Source organism: Saccoglossus kowalevskii, chromosome 17 (genome assembly GCF_978046115.1).
Source record: "Saccoglossus kowalevskii chromosome 17, keSacKowa6.1, whole genome shotgun sequence".
Classification (NCBI taxonomy): domain Eukaryota; kingdom Metazoa; phylum Hemichordata; class Enteropneusta; family Harrimaniidae; genus Saccoglossus; species Saccoglossus kowalevskii.
The window spans coordinates 22,216,864-22,242,187 of NC_140657.1; the positions used below are offsets into that span (position 1 = coordinate 22,216,864).

General features: G+C 37.1%; 1 protein-coding gene across 2 annotated transcripts in view; it reads left to right on the forward strand.

Moving 5' to 3' along the window:
* LOC100313684 (notch receptor) overlaps positions 1-25,324 on the forward strand; it is a 55,314-nt gene that overhangs the window by 22,916 nt on the left and 7,074 nt on the right. For both annotated transcript variants that reach the window (XM_085492068.1, XM_078010817.2), the window contains exons 3-22: positions 1,397-1,680; positions 1,947-2,291; positions 2,717-2,839; positions 3,272-3,505; positions 3,724-3,879; positions 4,054-4,239; positions 4,398-4,625; positions 4,725-4,958; positions 7,055-7,744; positions 7,987-8,139; positions 8,248-8,476; positions 9,878-10,079; positions 10,798-10,957; positions 16,180-16,497; positions 21,168-21,410; positions 21,513-21,616; positions 21,730-22,116; positions 22,228-22,421; positions 22,997-23,383; positions 23,473-23,624. In XM_085492068.1, the coding sequence (XP_085348194.1) occupies positions 1,397-1,680; positions 1,947-2,291; positions 2,717-2,839; positions 3,272-3,505; positions 3,724-3,879; positions 4,054-4,239; positions 4,398-4,625; positions 4,725-4,958; positions 7,055-7,744; positions 7,987-8,139; positions 8,248-8,476; positions 9,878-10,079; positions 10,798-10,957; positions 16,180-16,497; positions 21,168-21,410; positions 21,513-21,616; positions 21,730-22,116; positions 22,228-22,421; positions 22,997-23,383; positions 23,473-23,624 (5,009 nt within the window). The remainder of the gene's footprint in view (positions 1-1,396; positions 1,681-1,946; positions 2,292-2,716; positions 2,840-3,271; positions 3,506-3,723; positions 3,880-4,053; positions 4,240-4,397; positions 4,626-4,724; positions 4,959-7,054; positions 7,745-7,986; positions 8,140-8,247; positions 8,477-9,877; positions 10,080-10,797; positions 10,958-16,179; positions 16,498-21,167; positions 21,411-21,512; positions 21,617-21,729; positions 22,117-22,227; positions 22,422-22,996; positions 23,384-23,472; positions 23,625-25,324) is intronic.

Genomic DNA, 25,324 nt, shown 5'->3' on the forward strand with positions numbered 1-25,324 from the left:
ATTTACATGTAATTTAGAAAAAAGACAAAATTCAATTTGAATTTTTGAGGGCAGTCATAGAAAATATGTTTTCTGGAACATAAGATCCTATTATCAGTGACTCGATTAAATAGATCCAATTTTCTATGATTAGATAAATTCATGAACATTTTTCTCCTTCACAGTTACTGTATGTCATAGTTGCGCATGTGGTGCTCATTCATAGAGGGGGGGAGGGGTTGCAGTCAAGGACTAGCCTTCAAAGTTATTTTGGCGGGAACACCGAGACAATACATAGAATTAGACTTAATAGATACTTTGGAGTGTTATTTACAACCCGCATCCTGTACATCTTCCTGGTCCCATTGTCCTCAAGTCAGTAATTAAATTCTAAAAGCCACAGTGTTCGGTGTGAAGCATCCGGGTATTGTCATGAAAAACCTGACACACTTGGTTAAACAATGGCCAATGAGAAAGAGAATGATGGGGAATTTCTAGTACTGTAAAATCTGTATTTGAAGCCATGGCTTCTATTAAAAAGGTACAATTCAACAGAGGGGATGTGGCTTCTATTAGAGCATATACACATATGAGAAATGATGAATTTTTGGTTCCCAATTGTTAAAAAAAAATGGGTGCGACTTCTATTGGAGATGCGGCTTCTAATAGAGATTTTACGGTAGCAAGTATTTCTCCATGTTAGCAAATAAAGGGAAATTTTGTTTATGTAGTTTTCTTTTAATTTAAACTAATGACAGAATAACTTAATTTTACAACTATGTGTGTCTTTCTCCAACAAATTCCTTGAGTAAAATTTAGCTTTTCTTAGTTTTATCACTAAAGTGGACTTATTTATGTATGATGATTGTATTTCTAGTTCTTAGATAGTGTTTTATTGCTTATGTCTCTCAGCACCCAGGGCTTTCAATGTGCCATGGCACCCTGCTGTCTGCTTTTGTTCACCATCAATATCTCATCAAATTGTTTCACACTGCATAACTTGAAGCTGACTTTCTTTTTAAATTCACTTGGTGATTTGCACATGATTTGATTTTCAATGCATTGTGAAGGCCTTTATGTTGTAATTGAATTTGCTCGATATTTAACTTAGGAAATGATATAGGCATTTAAAAAAAAAATGAAATTTTTATTTCAGTTCTTGGATGAATCACTATTAAGACAGTACTGTAAAATCTGTATTAGAAGCCGCGGCTTCTGTTAAAATGGTACAATGCAACAGAAGAGATGCAGCTTCTCTTAGAGCATCTACACATATGAGAAATGATGAATTTTTGGTTCTCAATTGTACAAAAAGATTGGGTGCGTCTTCTATTAGGGATGCGGCTTCTAATAGAGATTTTACAGTACTACACATGTTTTTTTATTGTAATTATTAAATTTTGTACTTTATTTGCAGTTGTGTGGTCGGATTCGCTGGCGAATACTGTGACTACCAAGATCCGTGTGTGAATGCAAACAACCCCAACTACACTCCCTGTCAGAATGGTGGTACTTGTCAAGTCGTGGTTAGTACCAATGGAGTCAATTTTGAGTGTATCTGTCCCATTGGTTTCTCTGCGACTCTGTGTGAGAGTCCAGAAGCAAATATCTGTGAAATTGAACAACCTTGTAACAATGGAGGAGCCTGTATACTTATTACTTTGCAAGATTATATCTGTCAATGTGCAGAAGGCTACATAGGTATGGCATTTTTCTTTCTTTCTGCATCACAATTCCTCTTTTATATATTTTCTATTCTTCATAATACATCATAGAAGAAATGGTTTAACAATTTATCTCAAATTTGCTTTCTAAAAAAGAGAGTAGAAACGGACAGACATACAGAATACCCAAAAAAATAATAATTCCTATATTTTTTTAGAAACCCTGGTTTTTCAATCCTGGTTAAGTAGTGGTTGGTGCCCTCTATATTATATTCTTCAAAACTTTTGTTTTTGTTTCTTAAGGGGATACTTGTGATGAACCTGATCACTGTTATCAGAGCCTGTCACCTTGTAGCAATGGTGCAACCTGTACATCAACACAGAATGGATTCTCCTGTGAATGTACTACCGGATTTACTGGATCTTCTTGCGATATCAATATCAATGAATGCATACTATATCCTGGTCTTTGTCAACACGGTGGCACATGTCAAGATTTAACAGGCAGCTATGAGTGCTTGTGTACATTGGAGTATCGTGGCAGACATTGTGAACATGTATACGTGCCATGTGAACCGTCAGAGTGCGAGAATGGTGGCACATGTCATGTGACTGGTTTGCTATCATACGAATGCCGGTGTCCTTCAGGTAAGTAATCTTGTTACATGTAGTTCGTGGTCATGTTCGTTGTATTAATTGGAAGGGCTTGCTCTGATGTTGCAGCTGTCATTATTACTGGACTTGAAGCTCAAAAATGCAATGATGTGCCTTGTTTATGGATGTGACGTTTTGACAAGGTGGTAGACCAGATTTTGTAGGTATTGTGTTGTCATGCCTACAAGTGTCATTGCTCACTTTGTCCAAGACACTCGTATATTTTGAAGACAAACTGGTAGATTTAGAAAATATCTTTAAAATATCTAAAATAGTAGTACTGAGACAAGAATTAGTATAATTGGCTTTGACTTGCTTTTGTAATTTCAAACACACATTCTTACATTGTGAAAGTTCATTGCTGTAACCAAATCTAAAGTGATCGGAACAAGATGACTGCATATATTTTTTTTTGATAGGTTTTTCCGGTGAGAACTGTGAAGTTAATATTGATGATTGTCACAACCACCAATGTATGAATGGTGCTACCTGTATTGATGGTCTCAACGATTACACATGTGATTGCCCAAGTACCTTCACAGGTAATGTACACATACATAACAGCTGTTGGTTTACACATTTCAATCTGTCTCTGTTGTTTTTCCTTGCAAGTCAGGGGTTTTTCTATAACAAAAAAATGCAAGAGGGAGCACTGCAATTCAGCGGAGCCACCAAGTAGGGGAGATGGGGTTCTCCCTACCAGGGGGTTAATTTTTGATAAATCTAAGTTAAAATGGAGCATTCTATGGCTTCCTTGGGGCAAAAAATTAGTATCGAACAGATCACAGTTGAAGACTGTGGCCACATGTGATCCCTGGTCAATCAGAATTTTATGGTTGTCAAAGAATCTGCTCCCCAGGGTAAGGGGGCGCATGGCCATGACATGAGGGTGCTGCGCCCCTGTTCCCTTGTTTAAAAAATCCCTGCAAGTAATCAGTACTGAAATATTTTGTTGACTGATTCTCACACTATAGGTCAATATTGTACAGAAGATGTGGACGAATGTTTGGAACAGCCGACCTTTTGTAAAAATGGTGGTACATGCAGCAATTCAGTTGGTGGTTTTACATGTATTTGTGTGAGCGGATGGATAGGCAGGGATTGTGGTATCAATTTTGATGACTGTGGATCTGCCGTGTGCTATAACGGTGGCACATGCGTTGATAGAGTGGGCTCATTTCACTGTGACTGTGTTGAAGGCTATACTGGTAAGTCACTTTTTTATTTGTCTTCATGAGCAATTTTCATGGGTGTTTGACACATTTTTTATGCGAAGTAGTTCAGTGACAATATTTATTTATCAGAATTTTGTGAGCAACAGCATTAAAATAAAGTCATGTGTTAAAAGTCAATAATTACGGTCAGTAACAGTTCTTCTTTTATAAATTTACTTGAAATCTAATTTTTACTCTCACTTTATCACCAGGATTACTTTGTCACCTTGACGATGCATGTGTCAGCGATCCCTGTCACCAAGGTGCATTATGTGACACAAATCCATCTACAGGGTCTGCACTATGTACGTGTCGTAATGGATACACAGGCAGTGATTGCAGTGAGGATATAGATGAATGTGACAATGGTAAATAATGTTATGGTACATTCCTTCGTGAAAATCGTATGATCATTCGTTTTTCATTCATTCATTCATTCATTTTTCATTTTCATGACCCAGATCTTAAATGAAATACCCCACTAACTACATTGAGTTCTTTAATTCAGTATTGTTGATCATTTGTTTTTATTATCTTCTCAGATAATGGCCCATGTGAGCATTTCGGGACATGTGTCAATGAACCCGGTACATTTCGATGCGAGTGTGCTACCGGTTTCACTGGACCACGCTGTGAAGTCAACATCAATGAGTGTCAGTCATCTCCCTGCAGAAACCATGGGTCGTGCCAAGACTGGAACGGCTTCTTTGTCTGCATTTGTATGACTGGTGAGTCTAAATAACTTGAGTACCATAGCAAACAGAAAAGTTGTACCCTGTTGACCTTGTATTGTTGGCTACCGAGAAAGGCATCTGTTTGTATTACCTAATGTTATTGTTCATTGACCTAGTTTGTTTATTCAAGATTGATAATTTCTATTTTTCAGGCTATACCGGTGTTTTCTGTGATATAGACATAGATGAATGCGAGAGCAGTCCTTGTCAGAATGGCGGGTACTGTGTTGATGGAGTAAATCAGTATTACTGTGAGTGTACAACTGGTTTTCAAGGCAAGAACTGTGAATTCGATATAAATGAATGTGCCTCTGCCCCGTGTCGGCATGGTGCCACCTGTGAAGACAGCATAAATGGCTATATATGTCGTTGTGTGCCTGGTAAGTAACTTTTTGTCATCCTCCTATTATATTGTCTTTCTTATAGACTTTCTCAAATTATCTGGTCTCACTCTCAATTTATTTCGACTTGACTTGTAGGTTTTGCTGGGATCCACTGCGAAACTGACATCGACGATTGTAATCCCTCTCCCTGCGTTCATGGAGTTTGCCAGGATAGCATCAACTCCTACACTTGCAACTGTGATGGCGGTTACCAAGGCAACAACTGTCATATTGAGATCAACGAGTGTGCTAGTAACCCGTGCGTGTTTGGCGGAACGTGTACAGATTTGATCAATAGTTACAGTTGCGATTGTGTAGCAGGTCTGACTGGTAAGTAGTCTGGTAATTGAACATTATGGTACGTGTTGATGGATGATCCTACAAGAGATGTTGTAATCCTTTTTTGGCTATTGAAGGAGGTTACTACGCGACACGTAATCTATTCAGAAATAACATTAACTGAAGTGTATACTCGGAATTTAATGATGTTGATGTTCATAAATCACAGCTCAAGGAGAGACATCAACGTTTTGTGTATTGTGGTTACATATGTGTTATTTTATCTAGACTGGGCTACACTTATTATTTACTTTAACGTAGAAGCCTACTCATGATTTCAAATACCCAGAATTTATTCATTTTCCAATAAATTGTACTTCCGGGCAATATAAGGAAATTGACTTTATTAAGGTTGGGGGTAACCATCTTAATTTCGAGAAAATGGTGGCTGTGTTTTAGTGGATAGTGTCCATTTTTGCAGTATTAGAGTGCTTTTACTATGGGTTCCTATGGCAAAGATAATAAGTTATCTTAAATTGTAGGCTGGTGACATAATAATAAAATTATATACTGTAGAATACTTTATTTTCGCTTGGAATTTATTTTCGCTATTTTCGCTGAAGTGATGATTCCGTGAAAATAAAATCCAGCGAATATACTTTTTTTCCAATATTTCACATTAGACTCAAAAACCATTTCAGCGAAAATAAAGTATTCCACAGTATTGTTAATTAAGGTGTCTTTTTTGTTGTCAGCCATTTAAAAAATCTGGGTTTTGAAAAGTGACAAAAAATGAAATTTTTGGCTCAACGGACCATAGGTCCGCTGAGCCTATGGGATGGGTTTCTGTCCTGCGTCTGTCGTCCGTCTATCTGTCTGTCTGTACACGACTTCTTCTAAAAAAACGCCAAACCGCTTGACTCGATTTTTGGTGTGTGGATGCCTTGATGAGTGTAGATGGTAATTTGTTCATGAGAAGTCGATCTTCCAGAAATTATGCAAATTAGCCCCCCAAAACTCTAAAATATCTTCTATGCTACTATGAAACTAAGTGGTCTACAGTGCTGATATTGATAGTGCATGTGCCTTGGGTTGTCCTCTATCAGTTTTGTTAATTTTCAATTTCCTAATATTGGCGAATATTTTAAAATGGTCATTTTTGGTCAAAAATTATATTTTCGACTTCTTCTTCAAAACCGGTAGCCTGAATGCTTTGATACTTGGTGTGTATGTACCTTGTGTTGACATCTACTAGATTTGTTCATCTCATGGCCATATCTTTAATTCTTTAATTTTGGCAAATATTTTTGTCATTTTTGGTTAAAAATGGAATTTCAACTAACCACTATTTCCAATGTCAACTGTTTCTCATTCTCATATAGCACATGGAAGTTCTAAGTTTTCTTTGATTGGTCTATTGTGATTGTAATGAAAACATAACCACTCAACATATTTGAATGTGTATAGACATGATTGATTTTGGTGGAAAATTATGCAAATTGACTAATTTACATACCAATATTTAGGATATCTTGAGAACCATTTAATATGTTTTAATAAAACTTGGTGCATAGATGTGTCGGGGCAGTTTCCAGATATATTTAGTTTTTGGTGTAAATTGATGCAAATTAGATAATTTGCATATCAGCTTGTGAAATTCAAGCTATTTGGGTGCTATTTCAAGAACCATTCAACATATTTCAACAAAACTTGGTATATACATGTATTACGAATTCAGATAATTGCAAATATCATGTTATGTTATTCCCTCAACATGCTGGAGTTCTTTTTAAGCTCTCTTTGATTCTAATTTTATTGAATATTTCTGTTATTTTTGTAAAAAATTCCACTTTTAGCATTATGCTTTTTTGGGTATTTGTCATATACAGTATAATCCTTTGTACAATAGCTGTTGAGCAACAAGCCATTGGCCTATTTTTTATTAACATTGTGCTCACTGTAACACAACTTCATGATTTGACACAATAAAACAATGAACATTGCCATGCGATTTATGATCAACTTGTTTAAAAATTATGAGTATTGGCAGCTTCTACTATACACACTGTCTGTAAATTTACAAAATTTTGTAAAGTTCATAAGAATTTATTTATATTTAAGTAAAAAAATTAATTTATTTTCTGTAGGTCCCAATTGTGAAATCAATACCAATGAATGTCAAAGCAACCCCTGTCAGAATGAGGCTACATGTGTGGACAAGGTTAACATGTATTCCTGCTACTGCACACCAGGATATCGTGGAAAACACTGTGAAATAAACATTAATGAATGTTCCTCAAATCCATGTGTTAATGGTGGAACTTGTATAGATGGTATAAATGGATTCATATGTAACTGCCCGCTGGGATACTATGATGCGTTCTGTCTCTCGGACGTCGACGAGTGCTCTAGCAGTCCTTGTGCGCACGGAGGATCTTGCGTTGATGGAGTTAATGAGTTCATGTGTGTGTGTGTAAGTGGCTATACCGGTGAAAGGTGCCAAGCTGATTACAACGAATGCTCTTCCAATCCTTGCCAGCATGGTGGCACCTGTCACAATTATCTGGATGGTTATGAGTGTTCGTGTTTAACTGGCTATGAAGGTATCAATTGTGAATTCAACATTGATGATTGTGCGTTTGAACCATGCGCCAATGGCGGGCAGTGTATTGACCTTGTGAATGATTTCGCATGTGCCTGTGACCCACCTTACACTGGATCCGTCTGTGAAGATCGGTTGGATCCATGCTTGAATCATGGCTGTCAGAATGAAGCCGTGTGTGAACCCACACAGTCCTATCAGGATTATATTTGCTCCTGTGTTGGTGGATTCACTGGTAAGTCATTGTAGCTGCAATGCTGCTTTCTTTTTTTGGAATTGCAAATTTTTAGAAATTGTGAAAATAACTTCATGCAGTGATTGTAAATAAGTCATCAGATGGCTGCCATCTTAATGAATCTGGTGAAAAAATATCTGATTGTCTGTGCTTATTTATTGATTAAATCATGTTTTCACTCTATCTTTTGTACACGAATTACTTGATAAGATGTTCCTCATTTGTTTATGTCCACTGTATAGGTATTCGCTGTGCTGATGATGTTGATGAATGTGTTTTTTCACCATGTCAAAATGGTGCCCAGTGTGTCAACACCCATGGAACCTACCAGTGTCTCTGTGTACGAGGATATGATGGCAAAAATTGTGAGAATAATATTGACGACTGTGATCCAGGTAAGAAAGAAAAATATATAGACTTTATTTAATTTCGAAAATTTGCTCATTTGCAATAACTTTGATGTGTATACAATTGTACGAAACATCTTGTGGTATATTTTTCAGATCCCTGTCAGAATGGTGGAACATGCATTGATGAGGTTGATGATTATTCATGCGCCTGTGTGCCAGGCTTTACTCAGAAGAACTGTATGCAAGAAATTGACGAGTGTATGTCCAATCCATGCCTGAATGATGCAACATGCGACGACTATGTAGACAGCTTCACGTGTACGTGTCCACTGGGTTTCAGTGGGACGTATTGTCAGACCAACGACCAAGACTGCACCGACAGGTAGGTTTTTATTCTGCCAATCATAGTGCTGTTGGTGTGTATTGTGTTGCCATAATTGCTTAAAGCGAGAGGGTCGTCACCTACGCACACGCGGAAATTGAGTCCCAAGCGATGATAACAACAACACGCACTAAGAACACAAAGGTTCGTGGGTAGAAGCTTGTTTGTAAACATTGACACGCTATGGCCATCTGACGCATGCGTAGGTGACGACTCCCCCGCTTTAATTAGTAGCGATATTCATGAATGACAAATTTATGAATCAAAGTATGTTGTGTTGTTAATTTATGCAATAAAACATTTGATTCAGACAAACCATTAAATCTAGGAATAAAACTATTACACTATATGTACCGTACTCGACCGCGTTAGCGCCCAGGGGCCTCAACTCAGAAAATCACGATTTTTTAGGGGTGGGCGCTTACCCGAGCACCCCCCTCGAAAAAGAGTGCAAATGAAAAATTTGATTCATCAAGTAACAGATTACGTCTTTGAGGGAAATCAAATTACGAAATTAGTGAGTCGTCAATGATTTTCACAATGAAGAAACAGAAATGATCACAAAAAATATGCACATTTTATTACAATATTAATTACGTACCACCAGAATTTACGAAATTAAAAACATTTGAGTCTGTTGGAACACAGTCGAAGTCAAAATTGTCATATCTCTACTGACGAAGGTGTTGGATCGTACGCAAACTCTCGATGAAAATCACTTTCCGCCATGATGCATTTGCAGATTTCACCTGCAGCGGCGTCCTTTGACCTAATGGGTCAAGTTGGTTATTAACCAATCACAATGCTGTGTTGTACTGATGCAATTCTTCAGAAATTCCCGAAGACTTTCCGGTAACGCAATGCGGAAGTGAATTATCGATGTCGAAGTACGATCTGTTGGAATTGATTTCAGCGAATAAACGACATAGTTTTTCTAAAAAACTAGTAATTAGCCATTTTTGAGAGGTAAACTGTATGTGGCATGAAATATTTACCGCATTTTACTTGTATTAACAGGTCATTGTCGAAGCGTAGTTTACGCACGGTTACTGTGTTCTACGCATTCACATGTTCACAGCGGTCGATATCCACGCTGTATCATAGAAAAACGATTACCAAGATTCGTTACGCAAGACCAAATTTTAAATTAGTTGCATTTTGAAGGGGTGGGCGCTTTGCCGAATGTGACCCCAAATATAAAAATTGCGCAAAAGTGCGGGGTGGGCACTTGCCCGGGCATGGGCGCTAACGCGGTTGAGTACGGTAATTATCACCTGCATGCATTGTCCATCATTGACCTGTTTCACTTGCTGTTCCTTAATTGTTATACGTTTACATCATTTGTGTTATTAGCCAACTCTGCGTAATCCTATCAAATGCATCGTTTCGTTTTTCTCACAGCTCTTGTATGTATGGAGGTACGTGCATTGATGATGTCAACAGTTATACTTGCCTTTGCCCACATGGTTATACAGGACCTAATTGCCAGTACCATGTCTACGAGTGTGCATCTAACCCTTGTATGAATGATGCTACATGCATTGATCATTCTGGATTCTACACATGTAACTGTCTTTCAGGTTATTATGGGGAGCTGTGTCAGGTAAGATATTGCTCTGTTCATTGTCTGCATCTGTCTGCATTGCATCATCGTCAATCCACTTCTGGATTTTGACATGTGTTACAGTGATCAGTGAATTATTAGGAACTAGACATATGTAACAATACCGTGAATAACTATGCAGTGAATTTGACTTCAATTTGAAAGGCAACTTGGTACAAGTGGATAATAACCAATTTTCTTACAAGATTAATACTTATAGTGTATTAAAACAACAATTTATGATATTCTATAATTGTATATATTGCATGTCTTCCCTACAATCTAATTAATCATGTGATACATTTTTGAGATGTGGTTGCACCTTTGAAAAGATTTCAAACTTTATATGTGGGGGGTGTAGGTATTAATTGAATGCTGTTCACGTCTTGTAAGCATATTACTGAAATTTAACATGGATGAATTGAAAATTATGAGTAGCCTTGAGAATATGTGTCAGCTGCTATGTGGACTAATCATGCGGAATATGAACTAATTTACAGACATTGCTGTTTCATTGTTATTTTAAAATGACATGTGTATATTGTACCTAAATATTTGTGAGTTGTTGTATCGTAAGGTTCCCAGGGTCTTCCATATAACAACATTTGTAAATTTTTTCTGGAGACAGCTTGATTTAAACTGAGCGATGATTCTCCAATTACTGTATTGCATATTGTGAGTGATACATTCTCATGTTGTTTTATTTGCTTTGATCCAGACTCTGATTGATTGGTGCAGTGCTGTTAATAATCCGTGTCATAATGGAGGCACTTGCACTCAAATTAATGCCCAGTATACCTGTACATGTATGCCCGGATGGACAGGTCTACTGTGTGATGTTAGCATGGTTTCCTGTGGGGATGCAGCTTTACAGCAGCGTAAGTGTTACCCATGTAGTGTGATTAAATACACTAATCTGAACTCTCACAATTATATCTGATCTCGTTGACTGAACCCAAGTGTGGTATATTTCATTGGCAATGTTCCCTATGAGATCATTTGCATACCACTCACTGAGTAAACTTTTCTTGTGCTATAAATGTCTGCCAGTCGGCCATCTTTGATCTGATCATGAAATGAATCGTCATAGACATGTATACTTGACTTTAATGTCCTACGTTTACACATTACTATGGAGGCGATTCATTATTCAAATTAATATTATAATCTGACTTTCTGGGAAAGAATGACTTGCCATAGCGATAAATTTTACTCATTATCATAATCATGTATCTTTCTTTTACTTATTTGGATAGCTTATTTAGTGTTCTTGTAGATTGTTTTGTCATTTATTAGTCCCCGTTCGGACGCAGTCTGAAAACGGGAACTTATGTTTTACCTCCGAGTGTCCGTGCATGCATGTGTGTGTGCATGCGTCTGTGTGTGTGTCCGCAGCTGTATCTTACAAATGCCTGGACCAATCACAATCAAACTTCACACATACATCATACATGATATCATACATATCATGTATGTAAATGTGTCGAAATGGGTGTAGTGCGAGTGGCTAGTGCTAGTAGCACTAATCCGAAAAAGTACTAGATCTAGTGCTAAAATGGCACTAGATCTAGCGCTAAAATGACACTAGATCTAGTGCTAAAATGGCACTAGATCTAGTGCTAAAATGTGCACAGTGCGAGTGGCATTGTTATCGCATTGTCAACGACGTCGAATAATAGGAGGGGCATCAACAACCACTTTCATATGCAAACTACAAACAGTATAAAACATCGGCAATATACGCGAGATGTCCATAATAATACTTTCTTTATATGCCGTCGTAAATTAGCCACCCGAAAATCGCCTGGGGATTTCACGGCTGGTGGGCACTTATTTTGGGCTCAGAATTTCAAAAAATAATCATCAAATATTTTTTGAGGACTTCCATTTTCATCATTGAAGTATCTAACTAGTGTACGCAGACTTTCAACACCGTCAGTTGGGCCACCTAAGACGAAAGAAACTATTGCAGAATTAACAATAATAATTAATAATTCTTGTTGAATTAAAAAGTAGACCGCCTGCAATTTCATTACAATATCGCCCAGTGTCATTTTTCAAATACATTTGTTTTTATTTTATTGGTAACGAAAGTATATTCTCAACGAAGTTTCAAATAAAAACGAACAGCAAATGATTCTGGTTGCGCAATCCGGTCATGCTGCGTCTCACAATTGTTGAATATTATTCAGTAGTGATTATAATAATGCACAAAAAATAAATTCATTGAATTGTTATGAAATTCAAATAAAATTCACTTAGTTTCATCGTAAGCAAATGATTCCGATCGCATATAAACGCTCGATGCTGTAGGGTATCCGCCATGTTTCTTTTGCATGAGTTGAGCTAATAGGTCAAATCGCTAATTAACCAATCAAAATGCTGAAGGATGCCCATGTGTTCAAATCACCATAGCTCATTTAAATAGATTGAACGCAACGCGGAAGAGATTTGCCGATGTTGTAGTACGATATTTTGGCTTGGATTTTGATGGGAAAATGGCATGATTTTTTTTTTTCAAGTCAAAAAATAGTTGTTTTCAAAAGATGAACTGAGCATCAGAAGAATAATTTAATATTGTTTACAGTGATAGCAGCTCTTTGTCCACACAAAGCTTACCCATTCACGCTTGTAACAATAAACACGCTCTTGAATAATAAAAATTTAAATCACCGTCCGTGTTGAGGGACGGTGCTTAAATAGACTATTTTAGGCGTCCGGAAAGATTGAAATGTCTAAAAAATTACGCCAAAATATTTAAAAACTGCCGAAAAATCGCCGCATTACGAAACTACGGTCATCACGTATGCGCACTGGGTTTGTTTAGCTGTGAAGGGTTAAAATGCGCATTTCACAACCGGAAATTCAACAGACTAACTTGTAACTTCACAGATTTCACATGTTTTAATTATTAGCAACTGTAACAAGAACAAAATTTCGAGAGTCTAGAACAAATAATAGGACTCCTAAAAAATACTATTGCTGAGAAAGTGTCTAGACATATATTATATAGTCATGTTAAAAAATCAGCGAGGTTATATCATATTCCGCTAACTGGTTACTTGTGTAAGCAATCGCAAACTATCATTGGCATCAAAGATGAGCTAGACAGTGTCCTTATCAGGATTAACTTGGGTTGAAACGAAAGGAAATAAGCCAGTTAAGAGGCTTAAATGGCCACTTGAGAGGGGTTGTCGCTGCTTCCGTTAGTACTTCCTTGCATAGACATTCTAAGGTCTATGCTCCTTGGTACAATGTAACAACAGGATTGCGTGAATCCACTTTTATAATTGGTTGATTATGTCCGCAAAGGTCAATGTCATGACAACCAGACAACGGTTCATTTTCTGTCTGGTTCCCAGCGGTACTGAGCGACATGCCCATTCACAGGTCGCCGTACACACAAAATCCACCGAGCTTTACAGGGACCCGGGACTTAGACTAGGAGTATACACATTTTTTATTTAGTTCACATATGGCATCATAATTTCATTTTCGAAGATCTATTTTCATTAAATGTGGCGCCGACTAGAAATAAAACGGCACGTCAGCGATTTAAAAAAAATCAACGCTGAATTCCACCATGGAACTATAAACCCCAGGAAGAACAACCACTTCGTTTCCTTTGAACTATGATAGTTGCCGCGATGACGAATGTTTATTTTGACTGTTTATTTCGTCGCATTAAAAAATAAGCCGATTTACGCAAATGAACGTTTATCTCCGACTATCGGTCATTTTCAGAGTCAATCGGGCGACTTCGGGGATCACGTGATCGAGTTGTTTCGGTTATAGCATAAAAAAACAATGGCGCCAAGACAAAAACACTGATAAATGAGCGACATTCAACGGGGGAAAAAAACACATTGCCACTTCTGGCGATCGAAGGGAAACACGGAATAAGTCGGGATATCTCGACAACAAACAGCATACCAAACCCCATGTTTCGCAAACTTTCGCAACCTTATTTTTTCGAGGGTTGGAAAAAACAAGAAATAATCTAAAAACGACATTGAAAATTATGAAAACTCGCTAAAACTCCGACCCGTTGCATGATATCCGGTACACTGAAGGTCACCCTGCAGACCGACTTGTTTGCGCATGCGTAATGAACTAAATATTTCACTGCGCAGATATGAAATATTTTTTTTCAAGTTTTCCGTTTCCAGCAAAGCGGTTGATACGGGCGTATCGGCGGCAACTAACATGGAGTATGACTAATGTTGTGGAAACAAAAGCGAAAGCACTGTAAGATAAACTAAGACAAAGGTTTTTTTAATCCTCTTAGTTTCGTTGTTCTTCCTGGGGTTTATAGTTCCATGATTCCACCATTTACATATAAGTTACAAGTTTATATCCACCGAAGCTGAAAACACAAACTTCCACACAATACGATTTCATACAGTGTATCTATTCACAATTTGTAAAAATTGCGAAGTTTGACCTGCAGTTTCACTGTCCGTGGAGCTAGTTTCCCGGCCGATCGCGTTGTTTCAAAGGTCTCTTTTAGTAACCGTGATTACGACAAACGTGGACTATGACATTCATGTACATTCTCAATTTTCCCACTGCAGCACATTTCCCAATGAATGAAAGATACAACAATTTACATAAATATTAATTCATTTTCGGACAATTACGGGATGTCTCGACGTCGTTGACAATGCGATATCAATGCCACTCGCACTATGTACATTTTAGCACTAGATCTAGTGCCATTTTAGCACTAGATCTAGTGCCATTTTAGCGCTAGATCTAGTGCCATTTTAGCACTAGATCTAGTACTATTTCGGATTAGTGCTACTAGCACTAACCACTCGCACTACGCCCATTTCGACACATTTACATACCTCTACATATGCACGTCAATTTGTTTCATGATCTGATTCAAGATGGCCGAATGGTGGCCATTTTTGTGCTAAAAAATCCTAAAAATCAAGCATTTCTCAGCTGTTTACAGATGGATTTTGTTCAAACTTGATATATACATTAGTCATTATGGGACCTTGATGTAAATAATTTTTTTTTTCAGATAACATTCAAAATGGTCGACTGGCAGCCATTTTGTTTTAATGAATGGGCTTCTTGACCCATATCTCTGACTTGTTTTGGCTGATTATGTTCAAATTTTAAATATTCATTATATATCATAGGCAGATATATTGGTTTAACGATTCTATTCAAAATGGCCGAATGGTTGTCATTTTTGTGCTAAAAAATCATGAAATATCAAGCATTTCTGGCATTTATGGATGGATTTCGTTCAAACTTGGTCGTACATTAAACATTACGGGTTCCTGATGCACGTCATTTTATTTTTCAGATCATATTCAAAATGGCTGTCTGGTGGCCATTTTGTTTTAATGGTCGTACATTAAACATAACAGGTTCCTGATGCACGTCATTTTATTTTTCAGATCATATTCAAAATGGCTGTCTGGTGGCCATTTTGTTTTAATGAATGGGTTTCCAGACCCATATGTCTGACTTGTTTTGACTGATTATGTTCAAATTTTTAATATTCATTATACATCATGTCACAGATATACGGATATATTGGTTTTACAATCCTTTTCAAAGTGGCCTAATGGTGGCTATTTTTGTGCTAAAAAAATCCTCGAATATCAAGCATTTCTTACATTTATGGATGGATTTTGTTCAAACTTATAACACACATTAGACATTACAGGTTCCTGATGCACGTCATTCTATTTTTCAGATTGGATTCAAAATGGCTGACTGGCGGACATTTTGTTTTAATGAGTGGGCTTCTAGAGCCATATCTCTTAAATGCTTTGACTGATTATATTCAAATTTTACATATTTGTTATACATCTTGTTATATATATATATATATATACATGTATTCAAAATGGCTGACGATCAGATACAAATGTCAATCATTTAAAAAAATCATATTCCTGACATGGTTATATTCCAGCTATATTACTATAAACAAAACTATCTTAAATTTGATAACTAACGGGGACTGAGCCATGCATGGCTTGTTTTGACTTATTATTGTTAAGATATGAGATCTATTCTATTTCCGCTTTATTTGGAATTTAGAGAAAATAATTTATATATATTTTTTTTACAGATGTACAATTACGTGATCTTTGTCGTCATGGTGGAACATGTGTTAACGATCGTAGTAGTCATCTTTGCAACTGCGCCCCAGGCTATGAAGGCAGCTACTGTCAATTCGATACCAACGAGTGTTTGTCAGCACCTTGCCACAATGGTGCTACATGCAATGAAATGATTGGTTCTTATTATTGTGACTGTTCCATTGGATTCACCGGTACCAATTGCGAAATCAATATTGACGATTGTGCAAGTTCACCTTGTCAGAACGGAGGTGTATGCCATGACCTTATCGACAGTTACAAATGCTCATGCCCATCAGGCACTCAAGGTATTAGCTTAACTCCATAACATGTTCTCTATATTCTTGGTTAGCAGTGATTATAAAATCGGTTAACCTGGTTTAAGGTAGCTATTATTCGCATACTTGTTTTCATCTTCTAATTTTGACTAAATGACTACAAATAGACCCAGGAAAGTATATATTTTTAGAATCGCCAGACTTCAAGCTTTTCAAAAGTGTTTTTCATGCCCGTATTTGTATACTACAATGTGTTACTCAATCAAAGGTGAAAAATTAGTTTTTCTGTAAAAAAAATAATTACGCATTTATGCTGGTGATAAGAAGTATTTTTTGACTCCCATGTGAGAAGCACAAAATGAGTCTTTGCAGTTAGTGTGTCTGTATGTGTGTATGTGTGTATGTGTGTATGTGTGTGTGTATGTGTGTATGTGTGTCCGACTGTTCCACTGCTATCTCAAGAACCATACATCGGTTTTTGATGAAACTTGGTGCATAGATGCTCTGGGCCAATGCGCAGATTTGATTAGGTTTTGGTAAAAATCCATGCTCGTTAATTACCTAATTTGCATGATAATTAGCTAATTTTTAGCTGTTCTATGACTGTTCCACTGATATCTAAAGAACCACTCATTGGATTTTGATGAAACTTGGTGCATAGATGCTCTGAACATATGCGCAGATTTGATTAGGTTTTGGTAAAAATCCATGCTCGTTAATTACCTAATTTGCATGATAATTAGCTAATTTTTAGCTGTTCTATGACTGTTCCACTGATATCTAAAGAACCACTCATTGGATTTTGATGAAACTTGGTACATAGATGCTCTGAACATATGCGCAGATTTGATTAATTTTTGGTAAAAATTCGTGCATATTAATTACCTAATTTGCATGATAATTAGCTATTTTTTAGTGGTTCCATGACTGTTCCACTGATATCTAAACAACCACTCATTGGATTTTGATGAAACTTGGTACATAGATGCTCTGAACTAATGCTAGGTTTTGATTAGTTTTTGGTAATAATCCGTGGATACTAATTACCTAATTTGCATAATGATTAGTCAATTTTCGGTTTTTCCACTGATATCTCAAGTACTAATCATCACATTTCAATGAAACTTGGTACATAGATGTCATACGACACTGCACAGTCCTGATAGTTTTTATGGTAATATCAGTACATATTAATTACCTAATTTGCATAATTAATTAATTTTCAGCATTTGATATAAGTAGTTAGCATTACATTTCAATGAAACTTGGTACTTACATACTCAAGGACTATGCAGAGATTGATTGTTTTCGATAAATATTTGTGCATATTAATCACCTAATTTGCATAATTAGTTAATTTTCAGCTTTTCCACGGGTATCTCAAGTACTAATCATCGCATTTCAATGAAACTTGGTACATAGATCCTTTAGAACTATGCAGAGACCTGATTAGTTTTTAGGGTAAATAATTGTGCATATTAATTACCTAATTTGCATAATTAATTTTCAGCTTTTCTACTGATATCTAAAGTACTAATCATCACATTTCAATGAATCTAGAATTATGCAGTCCCAATTAGTTTCCGGTAAATATTTGTGCATATTAATCACCTAATTTGCATAATTAACCAACTTTCACACTGATATCTCAGGTACTATACATCACATATCAATGAATGTACATGGATGCTGTAGGACAATAGACAGACCTGAATAATTGTGGGTTAAAATCTGTACATATTAATTACCTAATTTGCATAATTAACCAATTTTAAGCTTTCACACTGATATCTAAAGTACCGTAAAAACTCCGAAATTTCGACCGGTTTTAAATAATTGGTGTTAGAAATGTGATGTGTTTTTAGAGTCAAAATTAAGGTGCATTTTCGGACGGTCGAATTTTTCAGAATAGAAATCAGCAAATGAAAAAATGGGGATGATAGACAGTGTGCTTCATTAGTTTTTAAAAAATGCAATGTCCGTCAATTGACGTAAACTTCCTCATGTTTCACGGTAAAAGCAAAGATCGTGGCCGAGTTGTAACTCAAAATCTAAACAAAGTCATCAATCAGTATTATGACAAGCAAAACAAAACATCAAGACGCGGAGAAGAGGTCAGCACAAAACTAATAGGTCAAAAGACAAAGCTGTCTCGCACTACCTAGGAAAACTTGCGAATGTTCGAAGTACAGGTACCCATTGGACAAAAGATACATGGAAGTTTAGCAAACGATCTCCCCGACCCAGTGCAATGTATCCGGTTAGAATCAAAGCTCACGTGTCCCTTATTTGAGGGACCAAATTCTGCCTTAAATTCGCCCCTGGATTAAAAAATAAAATGGGATTTAAGAAAATAAAATGGGACTTTTAAGGTGTATTTTGGCGTCATTTTTCGGACATTTCAATCAATCCTGCCGGCTAAAATAGAGTCTAAGTTTTACTGTAGTCATTGACGTCTGTCTATTCAAGAGTACACGTGTATGATTTTTATCGTGACTAGCGTGAGCGGGTAAGCTTCCTTTCGAGAATGAGCTGTTATCACTGTGAACAATGTTAAATTATTCTTCAGATGACCAGTTTATTTTTTAAAAACAACTAATTTTTTTATTTAAAAAAAATCATGCCGTTTTCGCATCAAAATCCAAGCCAAAATATCGTACTACAACATCAATCTCTTCCGCATTGCGTTCAATAACATTAACATATTTAAATAAGCTATGGTAATTTGAACACGTTGGCATCATCCAGCTTTTTGATTGGTTAATTAGCGATTTGACCTATTTGACCTAAGAGAACATGGCGGATATCCTACAGCATCAAACGTTTATACGAGACCGGAATCATTCGCTTACGATGAAACTAAGTTGACTTTTATTTGTATTTCATAACCATTCAACAAATTTATTTTGTGTACATTATTATAATCACTACTGAGTACAGTAATAATCAACAATTCAGAAACGCAGCATGCCGAGATTTTTGTGTTCGTTTTTATTTGAAACTTCGTTTATTTAGAATATATTTTTGTTACCAATAAAATAAAAATCTCTCAGTCAATCAGAAACCCGGATTCATGCCTTCGAGGAAGGTCCCGTTTGAACGCTCACATCGGTTTTTTTTTCGTTTGAGGGAAAACTAAAACTGGTCGCAATTTTCGAATAAGACTGAGTCGGCAATTTTTAGTGGAGTCGAAAATTTGGAGGCAAATAAAACACCGAAACCCGGCAAATAAATAGGCGAACGAATTTTTAGAGGGGTCGAAATTTTGGAGTTTTCACGGTGCTAATTATTCCATTTCAATGAAACTTAGTACAAAGATGCTCTAGGACAATGTACAAACCTAATTAGTTTGGGGTAAAAATCTGTTCATATTAATTCCCTAATAAGCATAATAATTCATAATTTTTTGGTTCTAATCACATTTCAATTAAACTTGGAGACATAGATTTTCTGTTACATTGCGCAGACCTCATTAGTTTTACACTCAAATCTGGTCATATTAATTTTCTGATTTGCATAATTAGTTTTCAGCTAAGTAATTTCGAATTATATTTAATGTGTCTCCAATACTCTCAGCACATGGGAGTTCTTTCTAAGCTTTCTTTGATTTTACCTTTCCTAGTTGTTCAATAGTCGGGTAAATTGAATGTGTCTGGTCAGTTTAATTCAAGCAGCATGTTTTAAAAAGTAGTTTGCTGCATTTTAATTACTGTCCTCATCGCATTGCCCCCAACTCAAACCACAACACGTTGGTAAATAATCGATGAAATAGTTTGTCTGGACACGTTCAAGTTCCTCTCATTGTTACCTTAAAGCTGTGAAAATCTGGTGTTAATCTGACGACAATAAGTATATGTTATTTTTGTTAAAGACCTTGTATTTTGAAAAACATAAACTCCTAGAAAATGTCCATGAAGTCACAGCAAAGATTTTTCAAGCTTGTTTATCGGCACAATCAATTTGTTTTCCCATCAAGGTTGGTTTTAACATGTGTAGGGGCATACAAATGTGTAAGGCTCTTGGAAACCAAAAAAATAAAAGAATGGGATAAAATTGGCATATGAAAACACCAAAATCAATGATTTTTTTTCAGTGGCTGTGTGACCTTGTGTCTGACACATTCATATGCAAATGACTAATCTGTGAAACAAACAGGGTTGGAGACAAACCACTCAAATGTTTGGAAACACTCATTGTGTGTCAGATAGCTACTGATAACACATCCTAACATTGTTTTGTCTTAATCTTTTAAATTTATAGGCACACAGATTAAACCTGTGTTGTTGATTTTGGAAAACACTACTGAGGCTGCCTTGCTTCCCTTCAGAGAATCTACATTTTAACCAACTTACATGACATTTTATGTTGTGTTGACTTTATCATATGAAAGTTTATAGTGCATTTCATCAATTAATAAATAAATGGGAAAATCGTAATTTTCAACACAAATAATAGTCCCGCTACCTTAACATTCGAGCGACTGTTTTCTATTATTATAGCTGTGATAGTATGGCATAGCTTTTGACCCTATGTCAAGAAATCCAATGGCACTCAGTATGTTAACTTGAAATCCATAATATCCGTTTCATAAATATGGTCCTAATTTTCATACACTATCTATTCCTGACTTTTGAAGTGTGTTTTTGGGTGTGTGTGTGTGATTGTTAGTATTTTACATCCTGTCCTATCATACTTTGCAGGCCAAAACTGTGAGGATAACATAGATGACTGTACTATACGACCAGGTGAGAAATGCCATCATGGTGGCACTTGCGTGGACCAAGTTGGAGGATTTCGATGCCAATGCCGTGCTGGTTATGTTGGACCACGCTGTGAAGGTGACATCAATGAATGTCTTTCTAGTCCTTGTGATCCTAGAGGTACGCAGGATTGTGTTCAACTTGTCAACGAATATCGTTGCGACTGCAAGCTAGGATTTACAGGTATGATAATCACCACCCACTTTGTCATTGTCATCATCTGTTAACTCTGCCATCTTTATCTTATCTTTTTGCTGACTTGATGTATTTCTTAATATACAACAGGTAAACATTGTGCTTTAGACTTTGACTTCTGCAATCCTGATCCTTGTCAAAATGGTGGTAATTGTGTTGATGGAGTCTCTGGATACACCTGTGATTGTCTACCGGTAAGTTTACCTTTTCTTGCACTCAGTCAGCTAATTTAAATTTTTAAACATTATGTGTTATGTAACTTTTAATGTGTTGTGAATTGCTGGTAATATTTAGTCTATATTTTCAGGGTTTTACTGGAGATGAATGTCATCTACTTGAAAGCAACTGTCTACCTAATCCTTGCCAGAATGGCGGCTCTTGTGAACCAACAGTGTCTGGGTACATCTGTCATTGCCTACTTGGGGTTACAGGTGAACAATGTCAAGTTGACACGTATGATGAGTGTGGCTCTGCACCATGTTTGTATGGTGGTGCTTGTCTGGATCTTGTCGGATACTATCTGTGTGAATGCCCACCTTATCAGAATGGTGTCCAGTGTGATGTCTATGATCCAGAGTTCACAGGTGGTATTGGCAAGCCAGTGACTGTGTCACCAACCATTGCTCCTGATGAAGAGGAGCGTGGGTGCACGATTGCAGGTTGCACTGAAAAACATGGAGATGGTGTTTGTGATGTAAGTTTATATGTTTAGAAACAATTTTTCAATTCATTACATTCAGATCAGTTAATACCCATAATCTGTTGCCATGTGTGTTTAACTGCTGTTTGTCTGTCTGTATTCTAGGAGGAATGCAACACATATAAATGTGCATGGGATGGTAAAGATTGCTCATTAGGACTACTACCATGGGAGAACTGCACATCCACTAGTGTCAGGTGTTGGGAGGTGTTCCAGAACGATTTCTGTGATGAAGAGTGTAATAATGAGAAGTGTCTCTTTGATGGCTTTGACTGTGAGAAACAAGTTTCGGAATGCAAGTAAGTAATGATGGCCTACCCATGATTCATAATTCACAGACAATGGAGACGATTGCCTAAATGTTCTACCTGAATGTATTGATGCCTTTCAAATTTTATTTCCCTCACAATTTCCCTGAAAACCTTAAAATTGAGTTTCTCCAGAATACTGAAGTTTCAAGCCTTGTGTTTTTTACCCCCATTGTACATTTACTTGAGTTTGAATTTTCAATACTCGCAACCATGCTATTTATACATTAGCTGGCTTTCAATTATTCAATTCTTGCCATCAGGCTGCTTGTACATTATCTGTGATACAATTTGTTGATTCTCGCCATCAGATAGTTTTTTTTTCTCAGAAGCTACCTTGATCAAGGCTATAGCTTTGCTGGCGTTCATTTCTTTAATTCTCACCATCAGGCTATTTATACCTTTGCTGGTGTTCAATTTTTAGGTTTTTGTTATCACGCTAGTTGTACGTTTGCTGGCGTTCTTTGAATCTTGTCATCAGGCAACTTAAACATTTAAATTCCTGATTTGTGTGCCTTTTGAAAACTTGTGAAATGTCTAATATGTTATTTTTTTGTTTAATGCAGCCCTATATATGATGCATATTGTACAAACCACTATGCAAATGGACACTGTGACCATGGATGTAATAATGCTGAATGCGATTGGGACGGTTTGGACTGTGATGAGTACCCACCCATGTTTGCAGAAGGTACCTTGATCTTGATAATTTTGGCACCACCAGAAGTGATCCGGAATAATTCTAAACAGTTTCTCCGAGATGTTGGTCATAAGTTGCGTACAACAGTGGTGTTTGTGAAAGATACAAAAGGAGATGAGATGATTCTACCGTGGAGTGAAGGAGATGATCTGGCCACAAATGTTGCAATGGCTCGTCACCGACGAAGTGCCTATTCTGGTAGCAGCCTTCTTGATATTATTATCGGGAGGCACAAGAGAGCAGGTCGCACAGGGTGAGTTATTAAGATCGATATAATTTTAAATCACAAATTTATGGCAGTCGCGTTTGTTTGCTCAATTATCATCATCATCTTTTTTGTAGATCTAAAGTATTTCTGAAGCTTGACAACCGCAAGTGTCTTCAAGAGGAGAATGAGTGTTTTGCCACGGCAGGTGAGGCTGCATCATTCCTTGGAGCTAATGCCGCCCAGGATGATTTAGATTTTGCGGGATTTCCTGTGCAAGGTGCTGGCAGTAAGTATTTTTAGTATATTTCATCATGCCACTACCGTAAAAATCCGCAAATAAGCGCCACCCTCAATTAAGAGCCACTCAGTGAAAATTTGTTACATTTGACCCTCCATTAAGAGCCACCAAGAGTTGAGTGGTTTTGTCAATAAGAAACCAGAAATAAGCGCCAGCCGCCCGGTTGTTTACAATCAGGCAGACACAAGCTTGTCTTGCCTCACTTCCACCCTGCATTGTTTATTGCCCCACAGAAGGTGTGAGACAAATAAAGATTATCCCCATAGCTTGCCTGATGTCCAGTATAATTGAAAACGGAAGAATGACAGACGAAAGAAATACACTGAGAGCGTGAATGTGACTATCAACTTGTCTATTTTAAATTCCTGACACACAATCGACCAATTCACAAACTATTTAGTAGTAACTATGTTTTTTTGCCGAAACACCGAAGGACACGTTGAGATATTCATTGCCAATGTTGTCTTTATAACCAAGTAAAAAACGTCACGATTTTAGAACGCCTTTATCGGAAAATCGGAGGTATCGAAAATACTTTCTCACAGACGGACCGGAACAGGAAGTCAATAGAAAACAAAAGATTTTTTCCTTAGCGTGGGGGAAATTTGGTTAGCGTGGGGGGAAACAGAGGTGTTAATCCGGTCCTGGCAACGTTTGAGGGATCGTGACTTAGCTCCGACTGTGAGAATGTAATGATTACGCAGCCCACTCTCGCTGATCGTGGTTTTGGGTTATTTTTGGCATTTCATTTGAGACGTTTGTTTTGGGGTGATTCGAGACAAAATGTTCAGGGAAGTGACAAAATAACTGGCATTAGTTTGGAGAGGACTCTCTTGCCGAAAATAAACAAAATTGAAGTCGAATGGATTAGTTCCACAAACTTGCGCGATCAACTTGTCTTACAGCAAAGCGAGTCGACGTGACCCGCCTGACCCAAATATTTAAATTAGCTATTTGTGAGAATTGAAAATAATCTGGACTTGTACCAATTAGAAAATGCCTTGTAACAGGCCTGGGCTTTCGTAAATGATTTAGTCTCTCCGATTGGTCACAGGAAATTATTTTTAATACATGTAATTGTTACTTTCTCGGTATCGTTTCGTATTTGGTTATATAGGGGTGGGGCTATAGTTTGACCCCGTTTGCCTGGACGGTGAAGTACGTGAATATCATTAACATATCATTATAAGCTGGCTTGATTATGAAACAGGAAATATATAAACCAAAGCTGTACTTTCAGACCGTTAGCGCAATTAAAACAATGCCCAAGTACCCAAGCTGTAAAAATCTATAGAAAAACGTGTTTTTCTTTATTGTTTTTGCCATAAATACAAATGATTGGGCATCATTTTTTTCATTCGTTCCATGCTCCTGTCGCTGCTGGTCAGATAAATTCAATCGAAACTATTTTATATCGTCACCAAATCAACCACCACGCCAGCCACAGCCACGCAAGTTATTCCCAGTTTTCAAGAAAAAAATTGGAGTTTGCCGTACCAGACTTGGTAAACAATTGTACAACGGAAGTACAAGTGTGGGTCAGACCCTGAGAGTGCTACCAAATCCGACTTCAGGCATCGCTACGCATTGTCAGTGAAACATGACTTCAGGCATCGCTACACATTGTCGGTGAAACGTCGAATCGTCGTGTACGCTAAGCAGCACGGTCAGCGAGCAGCCGTTCTTAT